The sequence below is a fragment of the Chaetodon auriga genome, chromosome 12 (assembly GCF_051107435.1).
Source record: "Chaetodon auriga isolate fChaAug3 chromosome 12, fChaAug3.hap1, whole genome shotgun sequence".
NCBI classification, from domain to species: Eukaryota; Metazoa; Chordata; class Actinopteri; order Chaetodontiformes; family Chaetodontidae; genus Chaetodon; species Chaetodon auriga.
The window spans coordinates 26,810,353-26,823,419 of record NC_135085.1 but is presented as its reverse complement, the minus strand read 5'-3'; the positions used below and the strand labels follow the sequence as shown (position 1 = coordinate 26,823,419).

The following is a 13,067-nucleotide window of genomic DNA, read 5'->3' as shown; positions in this document are numbered from 1 at the left end:
AGCATCTTGAACTGTTCATGGGCAACTCGTGTTATCGGGTTATTATAGTCCTATAATAACGATAACAAAAATGCATTCCTGAATGCTATTATATGAAATATTATTGAAATACACTTGTAGAGGTATGATAACTTAAAAAAACGTTACCATCTCTCTTCTCTGGTCTTTATTTATAACCCTGTTTCCAAAAAGTTGGGACGCCGTTTAAAATGTAAATAGAAACAGAATGGGATGATTTGCACAATATTGAAACTCTATTTTTCATTCAAAAATAGCACAAAGACAACATCAAATGTTGAAACTGAGAAATGTCATTACCCTCCTTTAGTTTAAAATAAGTTGGGGCCGTAGATGTTTGCAGTGCAGAGGAAGGCCTTCTTATTCCACCCAGGAGATGCCAAACCACACCTGGCCTGCCTGCAGTCCAGACTGTCCCCCACTGAAGATGTTTGGAGCATTATGAAAGGTAAAATAAGGAGAGTCTGAACTGTTGAGCTGCTGAAAACGTTCATGAAGGAAACGTTTCGTCTTTCAGAAAAACAGTTTGTCTTCTCAGTTCAAGCACCAACAGAGTTTTGATAAAAGAAGAGCGAAACATGAACCTGAACAACTTAATTCAACTGAGTTGCTGCATCAAATTCTACAAGGAAATCATTTTCAAAAACAACAAAATTTCTCACTTTCAACATTGTTCAGTTAAATGTGGAGAGTCAGTATTTTACAAACCATTACATTTTACTCACAGTCCAAACGTTTTTGGAAACGGGCTTGTAGTTCCACCTCTTGCGTTTCTTCCGGTCTCTGGCTGTAGTTTTATGATCCTCCTCCAGTTGTCGCTGTGGTCGCCGCTGGAACGCTCACAGAGGACTTCTATTTGGACAGTTTGACCCGGATGCGACTGGCATGCTGGCAGTATTTTTCCGGGTCAGTTGTCGCTGAGCTGGCGGACGGACTGCAGTGAACCCACGTCAGAGACTCGTTTTTTCTGTCGTTTCTTCGAACGGCTTCTCGGTGATGGGGGTCTGTGCGGGTCCGTGCGGCTCATTGCTGCTTTGCCTGACCCTGCTGGTCTCTTCAACCCCCCCCCTGGCCGCCTGGGACGCGGATCTGGAGCTGCTGGACCTGGTGGAGGAGATCCCGCAGACTTTCTACCAGTTCCTGTCCCTGGATCAGGTCCGTGCTAACTGCTAATGTCTCCATGGTAACCGCACAGCAGCCGCTAGCTGGATGTTAATGCTGCCTGGTCCACCTCGTCCCTTCCTTCTGTGCTGTGATTGGCTCGTTCTGCCAGGTGCGGCAGGTCAGGTAACGTGGTTTTAGGAGCGCGACAGTTCAGCAGGCAGGAGCTCGTGTCCCGTGCGAAAGCAGAAGTTGACTTCTTTTCAGTTTTCAGTCGACGGTTTGGAGAAGCTCAGTGATTGGCTGAAAGGAGTCAGCGTTATCAGAGAAAAGCTTAAAGGTTCGAAGTTACGACATGCGTGACAGCAGCAACATGGAGGCTCAAAGAAACTCTGACGTTTCCCGAGACGTCCTGATGTGGAAACATGTCCTGATGTGGAGACATCTGTAACAGAGTGACAAACAACAAACAGTTCAAACTGTGTTCAGATTCAGGTGTGAGTAAATGTCTGTGTGTCTCATTGGCTCACTGTCTGTCTTTTTTTCTGTCTGTCTGTCTGTCTCTGTCTCAGGATGCATCAGCAGCAGAGATAAAAAAGGCGTACCGACGGCTGTCTCTTTCTCTGCATCCTGACAAGAACAAAGATGAAAATGCTGAAACTCAGTTTAGACAAGTGAGGAAGTCACTGCGCACGCGCACACACACACATACACACATACACACACACTACGTGATGGGGTGAGGGGGTGATGGGGGGATGGGGTGATGATGTGATGATGTGATGGGGTGATGAGGTGAGGGGTGATGGGGGGATGTTGTGATGGGATGGGGTGAGGGGGGGATGGGGTGAGGGGGGATGTTGTGATGGGATGGGGTGAGGGGGGATGTTGTGATGGGATGGGGTGAGGGGGGATGTTGTGATGGGGGGGTGGGGTGAGGGGGGATGTGACTAACTTGTGAATTATGATGTTTGTGATCTTTTATGCTTTTATTTTCTGTAAGGTGACCTTGGGTGACTTGAAAGGTGCCTCCAAATAAAATGTATTATTACTTATTATTATGAGGACCATCTGCAGAGAGTTAGTCATCATCAGCCACTGTTAGGATTTTTATTAATCAATAATGAATTAAATGACAGAGCACCAGCACTGTAAATCATGAAATGAAAGAAATCAAACTTAATGTCCCCATGATTCACCTTCAGAGTGTGTTGTTTGATTTTCAGCTAGTGGCCATTTATGAAGTCCTGAAGGATGAGGAGAGACGACGCAAGTGAGTACACATATACCTGGCTCTCAGCCAATCAGAGGACAGAGCAACACCTCTGCAACCTCTCCACAGATCTCCTGTTGGACTGAGGACTGTTGGACTCTGCAATAAGGGATATATAAACAACATTTTTATTTGTCGGCAGGTATGATGACATCCTGGTGAATGGGCTTCCTGATTGGCGGCAGCCAGTCTTCTACTACAGACGAGTGAGGAAGATGAGTAATGCTGAGCTGGCCTTCCTCTTCTTCCTCATCCTCACCGTGGGACACTACGCTGTCATTTGGTCCATATACTTCGAGAAACAGCTGGTGAGGCAGCCACTCAGAACACAGCAGATAGACAGGCAGCTAATCACAGTGCAGCAGGTACTGAGACAAACAGTCATGTGATCTCATCATGAATCCTCCATGTTTCCAGGATGAGCTGCTGAGTAAGAAGAAGAAAGAGAAGAAGAAGAAGCTGAGCTCCAAACCTGCAGAGGACTTCAGGTGTGTCAGCCAGGACCGGAGTGACAGGTATAGCTATGACATCATCTCTGGACTCCCTGTTTTCTTGGTTTGTTTGTGTTTGTTATTGTTTGTTTCTTTGTTGTTTCAGAGTTCAGGACAGACCTCACTGGCAGGACATCCTCCCTTTGAAGTTGAGCATCTGGCTTTACCTGTCCATCAAAAACCTGCCACAGACCATCCAGGTACACTACCTGTCCTTCTGTTTACCTGTCCATCAAAAACCTGCTACGCACTGTCCAGGCCGTAGGTGAAGCAGTTCACAGGGTTCCCACGAACCTGAAATTCCAGAAAGTAATGAAATTGGAAAAACTGCTCTCCAGGCCTGGATATGATTTGGAATTAGCAGGGAAATTGGTTTTAAATGTACATAGTTTTTGATGTAATGCAAAATAAATTTCCCTGTATTGATTTGAATCTAGTGCTGCGCTGCATGATGGTTGTAAAGTCACTCGTATCACGTGACAGCATGAACGTCTAATGAGATAATAGCGGCGCTTCGACCAGCAGGACAAGCAGCGAAAGCACTTGATCCAACGCTCAGTCAATCAGTTGCTGCATTCAATGATCTTCTGTGGGCTGAACTGATGCAGTCACAGAGGACGATGCATTATTCACACTTAATGTGAAGCACAGGACTTGAAGGACATTCAGCATTCTGATGAATACTTTAATTGAGTATTAAATTGAGTAACTGTGTATCTGGGCATGTTTGTCTCAAGATGTGATGTTACCTCTTCAATGTTTTTGCTTTCTTGAGCAATCTTGGCTTTGTTTGAAACATCTGTTTCCTCTCAAAGGAGCAGCAGCTATTTGGAACAGATTGAAAATACTAGCCTTTACTTACAAAAGAAAAAAAAAGTCCTAAGTGTGTGCCCTCAAAGGACTGGACACACATGAAATAGCACTTGTGTTTCCACTCTTAGTATGTTTTTTGTATGATCTTCCCTGCTCGTGTCTCAGACTATCCTCTTGTTGAAATGAACATTTAGAAACCAAAAACAACTGATTTAAAACTTTTATCTAAAATTACTTTTAAATTGATGCTGATATTCACTGAAGCCAGCGAGAACAGAAGAATATGGTTGCCATAATGAGGCTCTTACTCCAGTATGCTACGCCCAGGACAGGTGGTGTAGCAGAAATCAGGCACATTATGTGGAAAGCAGTTCTCTGAGTCTTCTGTATGTGCAGACACAAAGGCATTCATTCAAAAATCCATGCTACCTTTTTCTCACAATGCCTGTCTGAGAGCAAAGCATGCTGGACCCTATGGTCACTATAAAGGCCTGCCTATGTTAAACTACTTGGAAATGGGGTAACACATTATGGAAAAGTAAAAATGTATGAGAACCCTGGGTTCAGTCCTGGTCTCTGGTATCGGTCCTAGTTTTAGTCCTGGTCTCTGTGTTTCAGGAGGTGAAGCAGTACTATGAGGACTACCAACAGATGAAACAGCAGCAGAGAGAGGAAGCTGAAGCTGAACAGGAAGTTTCCCCCAGTAAATGCTTTTTACATGATTTGCATCCTGGCAGCTGTGTTTTCTGTTTATTTTTTCAGTAGAATAACACACAGACTGTAAACTTATAGATCAATAATCAGTCAACATTTGTGTGTGTGTTCAAGGACACCCTGAGATTTTAGACTCTAACACCAAGCAAAACTTTTTAACGAGGAAAACAAATCATTTTAACACTTTGCAACTGCTGATTGTCAGATGTTGGATGTCGTACTTTTGTAGAGGCACTTGAACACACCAGGTGCCAGTCTACACAGATCAGTTACATGTCTGAGCTCTGTCACCTGAAGATGTTTGGTTTAACCTCCTGTCCTCTGTCTGTTCAGGAGAGAAGAGGCCAAAGGTCAAAAAGCCAAAGGTAGAGTTTCCTGTTTACGAACCATCTTCAGAGAACCTGAGCTACCAGAATTATGACCAAACGACTTCCATTGAGGAGATCGAGGACCAGATGGATGACTGGTTGCAGGAACGAAGACCTGCGAAGAAAAAGGTTGGATGTTATTGATCATTTATTATTCTGGCCAGTTCGTACTTGAGTAAGATTAAAGAACATCTGGTGGAGAACAAACCTCCCTGATCTTAAAACATCTCATCAGTATTTCAGTTGAAATGTTCTCAGGCTGCAGGCTGAACTGAAGTGAACTACAGGTGTGACAGACACCTGAATGATGTCACTTTCTCTGTGTTCTCAGGCTGTAGACTGGACAGAGGATGACCTCAGCCTCCTCAGCAGGTTGATGGTTAAATTCCCAGGAGGCTCTCCAGGTCGCTGGGAGAAGATTGCTCAAGAGCTGGGCCGATCAGTGGCTGACGTAAGCCTCTTTAAACTGGTTAAAAACAGTTTTGTTTGAATAATACTGGGGTCAGCAGCACAGCAGCTGAGTCACGTTGCAGTCGCCCTGTTTGGGCTGCACTGTGTGCACATATGTATGTTCTGCAACATGTAAATTAGGATACATCCAGAGGTACTGACCCCCACTGCCACGAGACACTGAAGAGTTAACTAAGACAGCCCAACAATTCCCAGAGTATTCAGCATCTCAGGGTGAATCATATCTACACCTGGTGGCTCTAGGGAGATTTTCAACTACCTCAGTGACCTCTGCCAGAGAAATGAACCACCTTATTCACCCAAAGACTGAAGAAAGCCAGTTTGAGCTTTTGTTCTGTGCATAACAACAAACAATCAAAGTCATCCTCTCCCACCTGGTGTCTTTCACCCTGGGCATCTCTGAAAGGGGTTTAGCCCTTATTCAGCAATTGGTTCAAGATTCCGTACTGTGTATAGAGCCCAACTAGATTTAGTCAGCATACCTCCACACATCCCCACATCAATCCTGGCTCCTTCTCTATTAGAGAGGTGCTGTTTCACCTCCCTACATCCAGTTTTTTGTAGCCTGGGGTAATTTTCAACACCCATGACCCTTACATCCAGCCTTGCAGGTAGTGGGCCCACAAGGCAACAGGGGCATTGGATTTAGGTCTGACCACCAGGCTCCACCCATCATGCTCCCCCCAGGCCTGGCTCCATAACAGGGCCACCATCTTTCTCAATCAGGTGAGGTAGCTTTATAAGGATTCTGGGCGCACTCTTGGTTTGACCCCTCACGTGGGATCAGTTTTCTTTGTTCATCTTACCAGTAGCTGTTGCCCACAGTAACACAACTCCCAGGGTCATGTGGGTACACAAACTCCTCCACCATGATAAGGTAGCAGAACATGAAGGGGTAGCAGATCAATGAACAAGATGCAGCATTTTAATCAGATAAACTTGGAGTTCAGGAAAGTAAAGTCTTCTGTTTTGATGGAGCTGGGTTAAGAGCTAGCTACTCGTAACTGCTTCCTGTCTGTGGTAGACACACAGATGAAATTGATGTCCATCGGAAATATGTGATTGAGAGAGAACAAATATTAAATGTTAGACTGTTCCTTTAAACACCACAAACTGACTGAAACTGTTTTCCGCAACAGGTGACAACTAAAGTCAAACACATGAAAGACAACGTGAGCCACACCTCAGGTAAACGCTACCGATGTTCAACTGTCACTCTCAGGTTCTGCTGTCACTCATCTGTCAGGTCTACTAAACCTTGGCTGTATTTCAGGTCTGGTGAAACTGTCAGAGCTGAAGGGACCTCCTCTTCCTGTGAGGTTACTTCCTGTTGCTGACAGTGTAATGTCTCCGAGAGCAGGTGGGGCCTGTGAAGAGGAGGAGGAGGAAGAAGCAGCTGCAGCACTCAGGAGGAGAACCAGGAAGTTAGGCACCCCAGAAGGGGTGGAGGGGAAAGTCAGAGGTCGTCGGCAGAAAGATTTCAATCCAGCGGCTGTGGAGGAAGAGGAGGCGGAACCTCAGGAGAGTAGGGAGAAGACAGACCCCTCTGTCTGGACTCAGAACCAACAGAAGCTGCTGGAACTTGCTCTGCAACAGTTCCCCCGAGGAACCGCAGAACGTTGGGACCGTATTGCCAAGGTGGTCCCAGGGAAGACCAAGGTGAGGGCTCTGACAGGTGAACAATCTACATGTCACCTGTGTCAGGTACTCAGTGTGAAACATGGTGGATAGGTTTATCTGGAGTTTCAATTTGTGAACAGGTTGATTAATTGATTGATAATCTAACTTTATTAAACTAGTGAACAACCTCACCATGATAAAGACCTGTTCCATTGGAGAGCTAGCAGCAGGCAAAACATAAAATACAGATGTCACAAAACAAAAGAGACAGATTTGTAATCAGTTAGATCAAATTTAAAGATAATAGTCAAAGACCACAAAATGCAGAAGTTCAGAAGGATAAGGTGGCTATGAGGCTCTCCCAGTGAGTGTTCGCCATTGTTCCTCATAGGATTCGTGGGTGGAGTCTGTGCAGATAACTTACTGGCCAATAGATTTAAGTGATCAACCACAGCTAGAGTCAGTGAGGAGATAAGACAAGATAAGACTTTCTCAATCCCACACTGGGGAAATTAATTTTTTACAGTCAGCAAAGATAAAAAGAGGACATAGAATAATCAAAAAGGACAATAAAAAAGGATATATGGATAATAAGTACCGTGTTTGTACTATTGCACAGTAGAAAAAATATACAACACAGTAGAAATTGTGTCATATTGCACAAGATGTAATGGATATGAGCATAAGTTAGCATAAATAACAGTAGTGCAACAAAAAGTAGGTTTGTAATGTTGTGAGGTGAAACATCATCAACACAATGCTACGTGACAGGCTGAATGTGCATCCTAACATCCTCCTCTCACCCACCTCCTTGATGGTGTCCAGTGGGCAGTCCAGAACAGAGCCAGCTCACCTGAAAAAAGAATGTATTTCAAAGTATAAAAAAACATTTTCCTCATCGTCAAACTAGCCTTCTTCAGTCTGGGAGTTTATGTTCGGTCCTGATCTGGTCATGTTCACTGGAGGCTGCTGAGATGACTCTGTTACCTGCGGTGTAAACAGTCTCCCGGAGCTCCATGCTCCTGGTCGAGACAGACCCCAGTCAGCTAACTGGGCCACTAGCGGTACAGCTAACTGAGATACAGTACTGTTGTCTGCATAAAGGAGCACATTTCCAAACAACGATTAAATATTTAAAAGACATTGCCTCAGAACTGAACTCTGAAGGACACACGTGGACACATTTAGCCAGGTGATTTTGAGCCCCAACGACATGCACCCACTGTGCTATTTACTGATAAACTGATTGATCTGTGTCGTTGTCTTTTCCAGGAGGAGTGTATGATCCGTTATAAGATGTTGGCGGAGCTTGTTCAGAAGAGGAAACAAGCTAAGAGCTGATAAAAGCTTGTGACCCCAGACTCCGCCTCCTCCTGCTATGACCTCTGACCTCCTGACAGTTGAATCACCTAAAAGATGTGACAGTTAACCAGGTGACCTGTCAGGTTAACTGTCAGGAGTGTTTTATTGTTCTGTCCAGGTGAGCCGCCTCCTGACTGGACTGAATTAGTTAGTTTTGTTTTTGTTATCTGTGTGATGTGGCGTCTCACCTGCTCAGGTGTGTTTTTTTTAATTCATGTCAAAGGAAGCAAGTGACTAGTTTGAACCCACCTGATTGCTGACCTCACAGCTTCATGTGCCTTAGCTCTGTTCAGCATGCTGTCAATCAAATTTTATTCAGCTGATCAATAAAAAGTATTTATTATCTCCTACCGTTTGTTTTCATTGTTTCAGCCACAGTTAAAGTAACATGTTTATCATATATTATCAATAATAAACGGTCTTTATATCTATCTGTCTGTCTGTCTATATACATTATACAGATATACATCTATGCCAGCAACACATTTCAAACAAGTTGGGAGAGGAGCAGCAAAAGTCTGGGAAAGTAGTGGAATGCTCCAAAAACACCTGTTTGAACATTCCACAGGTAAACAGGCTGATTGGTAACAGGTGAGAGGATCATGATTGGGTATGAAAGGGGCATCCTGGAAAGACTCAGTCGTTCATAGAGGATGGAGCGAGTTCACCACTTTGTGGACACATGAATGGATGAAGGAGATGAACACATGGACTCAGAGACACTTCAGGAAACTTTACAGTAAACACACTTTGGAAATGACTGATTGTCTTTTTCATACATTTTACACATTTTTGGAATTGGGTTGTATACATGTATGAACACAGTTGGTCCTGCGTGTACTTTGAAGGAAAACTGCCCCATCCACATTCCAGGTGAGACGCAGTTCATCTCCAATGAGCCTATTCCCTGTGTAGTTACAGAAAACTCTGGAATCACTTCCAATTAAGGCAACAAATAAAAGCGCAGTTTTATATTTTCATAGAATAGAAATATACCAACTGTGTTGAGACATGCAAATAAATTTTAGATTTCATAAGTGTGTAAAGTGTTGAGACATTTTGTCATCTTTAGAAATAAAGTTGTGGTCTGTTGGAACTCAGTCTCTGTGCAAACTTCAGGCTCGTGGATCAGGACGAGGAGGAAGTGGAAGTGGCATCATTGTTCTTCCTCCTGGAGGAAACGGACGTTGTCACTTAGCATTAGCATTGACGTTGCAGTTAGCTAATATCTGAAGACGAACCTGCGTATTTTAGTCCAAACGTCACTGCTGCCGTAAGTCAACATTATATTTGTTTTCTGAACGCTTTAAAGTGTTTCACCTACTGTTGAAAGAGCGGAAATACGACAGAATAGATTTCAATCTGCCGAAATTAATCTAAGCAGTCTGAAGTCAGATTTCACAGTGAAAACGGTGTTAGCATCAGAGCTAACGAGCTGATATTAGATGTCATGACAACACTTGATTTGTGTCTGTGTGGTTTTAGAGAGATCTGAGCAGCACCGAACAGTTTACAATAGAGAGCAAACAGTTAAAGAAGACTTGAGAAGTTCACTGTCACACCAGACTCCAGCTAAAAAACTTCACATTTAACAGATTCGGAGCAGGTCAGGGTTTGGTGTGTTGGTGTCAGAAATACACGCGGAAATAAGAGTCAGACTGTCCTTTGGCCCTTATTTAAACTGCTGGATGAGATACAGAATCAGAATGTGGATTAATTATTGACAAACTAACGTTAATTTACTAACATTTATCTAAAAAGCTGAATGATAAGTGACAGAAAAGTAACCAGGGCCTTTTTCTGGTAGTTGGTTATTTGTGTTTCTGACCTCGTCCTTAAGTAGGGTTTATAGTTTTGAATCAGGACTTTCGGTATTTGGATTCAGGAACTGGTTGTTGTTGTTGTTGTTATGTGTGAGATACATACTTTTTACATGATTTAATATTTCATCTCTTGTTTTACTGTGTTGTACCCCTTTGCATTAAAACATTGTTCAGGATGAATGAAAGGCAGAATGTGTAACATATGGCCTCAATTTGAATGAACATGATCAAGAGAACCTGAAGAAGAAACAGTTGTGACAATCTGTCAGAGACGTCGTATGCTGCAGAGATATGAACTGAAGTTAGAATGCTAACAGCTAGCTGCAGCCCTCCTGTCTGTACCTGCACAGGTGACAGTCCGATCGTTCGGCCCCTCGTAGTTCCAGCTGGTAGATGTTTGAGTTTGCTGCGTTTCACAGCTCTCTGAGCTTTTTTGTCTAACAAAGGAAATAAATTCTCAAAGTTCAGTAAACTCAAAAAAGATATCGCAGAACAAACTTAATTCAGACTCGACAGAAACAGAATGAAAATATTCTGGCTCTAGACGCTGCTTTTACCCTCGCTGCTCTCCCAGTTCACAGCTCTCCCGTCCCGGTCTGCCGTGTCCTCATTGTCCCTGGAGTCAGAGTCCTGGTCGGAGTCGCTGTAAATCGCTTCCTTACCGTTTTCCCCATCATCAAACTGGCCTCCTTCGGTGTGGAGGTTGTGTTTGGTCTTCATCCGGTCGTGTCCTCTGGAGGCTTCTGAGCTGGTTCTGTTGTCCCCAGTATAAACACCAACAATCCCCCAGTGCTCCGAGCTCTCATTTGGTGCAGAATCCTGTCAGCTAACAGAGCCGCTAGCTGCATGGCTAACTGAGCTAACCAGCTAACAGCAGCTAGCAGCTACAGCCAAAGATATCTACAGTTAAGAGCAGTGAGCAGCGTTTCCTGTTTGTTTGGAGTGGCCTTGGACAGGTGGTCACGTCCTCCACGTTGCACCTTTAAGTTCTGGTTTTATTGTCTTGTTTTTATGACATGTTGTCTTGTGATAATTTTGCTTTTTGGACCCAGAGGTCTTAATTACAGGATAAAGAAGGAAGGTGATTCTGTTGTTGACACTCATTGATATAAATGGGGTGGACATAATAAAAGGAACACCTGCTGGTATGAATCAACAGATCACAAAGCCATCTTCATGTTTAGTCTGTTGTAGGAGTGTCGAATCAGACTGACTCATTTTCAGTTGGTCCTAATAAACTGGACTCTGAGGGTAGGAGTTGAGGCAAAGTCCAGCTGTAGATCCAGGTGTTCTCATGATCTAACTGTCTTATCATGACTCATCAGTAAATGAGTTTGGTAACATTCAGGTGTTGACGTCTCTGTCTGTCTGTGTGTCTGTCCTCCTCAGGTACGATGTAGCAGTCATGTCTCTGCAGGTCATGTTGCAGGAGAGAATCAGCTCTGCTCAGGTGTTGCTCCAGCGGATGGAGCAGCTCTGTCAGGGTGTGGAGGGTCACCAGAAGCTCTGTGGTAAACTCCGAGCAGAGCTGCGCTTCCTGCGGCGGGTGGAGGCTGGAGAGCTGCAGTTAAAAGAGTCTCACTTGCACAGCACTAACCTGACTCACCTAACTGCCATTGTGGAGTCCGCCAAGAGCCTGGAGGGCGTGGTCGCCCTGCTGCACGTCTTCACCTACCAGGACGCTGCCGGCTGCAGGCAGACGCTGGTGGTGGACGTAGTGGCTAATGGTGGACACACCTGGGTGAAGGCGGTGGGCAGGAAGGCGGAGGCTCTGCACAACATCTGGCAAGGTCGGGGCCAGTATGGAGACAAGAGCATCATCAGGCAGGCTGAGGACTTCCTGCAGGCCAGCCGCCAGCAGCCCGTCCAGTACCGACACCCCCACATCGTCTTTGCCTTCTACAATGGGGTCTCCTCACCCATGGCTGACCGCCTCAGGGACATGGGCATCTTTGTCCGCGGGGACATCGTCGCTGTCAACGCCGTGGTGACGGAGGAGGGAGGAGATGAAGAGGTAGAGGAGGAGGAGGATGATGATGATGAGGAGGAGGAGGAGGAGGAGCCAGCTGAAGATATTGAGGAGGAGGAGGAGTCTGAGCTGACGCGAGTTGACCGTGGCACGGTGGTGGCCAGTCTGGCGTTTCCCGCTCAGGTGCAGGTGGAGGAGTGTCAACGTATTAACCTCGACATCACCACGCTCATCACATACGTGTCATCACTGAGTCATGGCCGCTGTCACTTCACCTTCAGGGAGCCAGTCCTGACAGAGCAGGCGGCCCAGGAGCGCCGCCAGCAGGTGCTGCCCCAGCTCGATGCTTTCATGCAGGGGAAAGAGCTGTTCGCCTGCCGTGCTGCCGTCCATGACTTCCAGGTGATCCTGGACACGCTGGGGGGACCGGGAGAAAAGGAGCGCGCTCAGGAGCTGCTTGCTCGTCTCCATATCGTGGATGACCTGCCATCAGAGCGCACGCTGCACCTCACACCCAGCGCCAAAGTCAACCACCGCTCACTCATGATCTTCGGCACGGGAGACTCACTGAGAGCCGTTACTATGACGGCAAACAGCCGATTTGTCAGGGCAGCGGCCAATCAGGGCGTCCGATACAGCGTGTTCATCCACCAGCCAAGAGCTCTGACCGAGGGCAAGGAGTGGAGGGCCTCTCCCATCTGATAGAGGCAACACCCTCCCGAGACAGACACTTCCTGTGCAGGGGCTGATGGGAGTTTGAGATTGTCAGCTGACAAATAAAAAGGTGTAATAAGAAGCCTGATGTTTATGTTAATGTTTCTAAGTTCCTGTAAAGAGAATCTGATAGCTGACTGTTTTGTTTGGTGAATGATTTCAGAATCTATATTCAAAGATCAATAAAGTATCACTGTAACTCTCAGCTGTCATTTGTTACAGTAGGTCACATGGTGTCAGGTCACCAGGTAGCAGATGGCTGTGACCTCATGACCATTCACGTTCAGACTGAAATTATGAACATCTGAATGAATCTATGAACTGGTTTGA

At 45.3% G+C, this 13,067-nt stretch overlaps 3 protein-coding genes across 4 annotated transcripts; 2 read left to right on the top strand and 1 right to left on the bottom strand.

Moving 5' to 3' along the window:
• The first annotated feature begins 924 nt into the window (after nt 1-924).
• On the top strand, nt 925-9,332 carry dnajc1 (DnaJ (Hsp40) homolog, subfamily C, member 1). 2 transcript variants are annotated; one of them, XR_013077880.1, is made up of 13 exons: nt 928-1,173; nt 1,692-1,793; nt 2,346-2,392; nt 2,535-2,700; nt 2,810-2,907; nt 2,990-3,083; nt 4,315-4,399; nt 4,744-4,907; nt 5,110-5,229; nt 6,389-6,437; nt 6,523-6,908; nt 8,142-8,349; nt 8,693-9,332. XR_013077880.1 is itself a non-coding variant. In XM_076745186.1 (12 exons), the coding sequence occupies exons 1-12, from the start codon at nt 1,015-1,017 to the stop codon at nt 8,208-8,210; spliced, it is 1,539 nt and encodes a 512-aa protein (XP_076601301.1). In that variant the 5' UTR covers nt 925-1,014; the 3' UTR covers nt 8,211-8,579. The 2 variants fall into 2 exon arrangements, 1 of the variants encoding a protein (XP_076601301.1); XM_076745186.1 differs by lacking the exon at nt 8,693-9,332 and having other exon boundaries at nt 925-1,173; nt 8,142-8,579.
• On the bottom strand, nt 7,588-10,867 carry LOC143329345 (uncharacterized). The gene is made up of 3 exons (XM_076745188.1): nt 10,612-10,867; nt 10,397-10,491; nt 7,588-7,722 (listed from the first exon to the last, which is right to left on the bottom strand). The coding sequence occupies exons 1-3, from the start codon at nt 10,772-10,774 to the stop codon at nt 7,669-7,671; spliced, it is 312 nt and encodes a 103-aa protein (XP_076601303.1). The 5' UTR covers nt 10,775-10,867; the 3' UTR covers nt 7,588-7,668.
• On the top strand, nt 9,362-12,936 carry c12h7orf25 (chromosome 12 C7orf25 homolog). The gene is made up of 2 exons (XM_076745187.1): nt 9,362-9,504; nt 11,444-12,936. The coding sequence occupies exon 2, from the start codon at nt 11,460-11,462 to the stop codon at nt 12,723-12,725; it is 1,266 nt and encodes a 421-aa protein (XP_076601302.1). The 5' UTR covers nt 9,362-9,504; nt 11,444-11,459; the 3' UTR covers nt 12,726-12,936.
• The last annotated feature ends 131 nt before the right edge of the window (nt 12,937-13,067 follow it).

What these genes read in the sequence shown, in the direction of transcription:
- LOC143329345 (XM_076745188.1), bottom strand. Translation starts at nt 10,774, where the DNA reads ATGAAGACCAAACACAACCTCCACACCGAAGGAGGCCAGTTTGATGAT. An exon ending in GAACTGGGAGAGCAGCGAGG is followed by an intron (nt 10,492 to 10,611) that starts GTAAAAGCAGCG and finishes TTCCTTTGTTAG; the next exon opens with ACAAAAAAGCTCAGAGAGCT. An exon ending in TCGGACTGTCACCTGTGCAG is followed by an intron (nt 7,723 to 10,396) that starts GTACAGACAGGA and finishes TTCTTTTTTCAG; the next exon opens with GTGAGCTGGCTCTGTTCTGG.
- dnajc1 (XM_076745186.1), top strand. Translation starts at nt 1,015, where the DNA reads ATGGGGGTCTGTGCGGGTCCGTGCGGCTCATTGCTGCTTTGCCTGACC. An exon ending in GATGAGGAGAGACGACGCAA is followed by an intron (nt 2,393 to 2,534) that starts GTGAGTACACAT and finishes ATTTGTCGGCAG; the next exon opens with GTATGATGACATCCTGGTGA. An exon ending in GAAGACCTGCGAAGAAAAAG is followed by an intron (nt 4,908 to 5,109) that starts GTTGGATGTTAT and finishes CTGTGTTCTCAG; the next exon opens with GCTGTAGACTGGACAGAGGA.
- c12h7orf25 (XM_076745187.1), top strand. Translation starts at nt 11,460, where the DNA reads ATGTCTCTGCAGGTCATGTTGCAGGAGAGAATCAGCTCTGCTCAGGTG.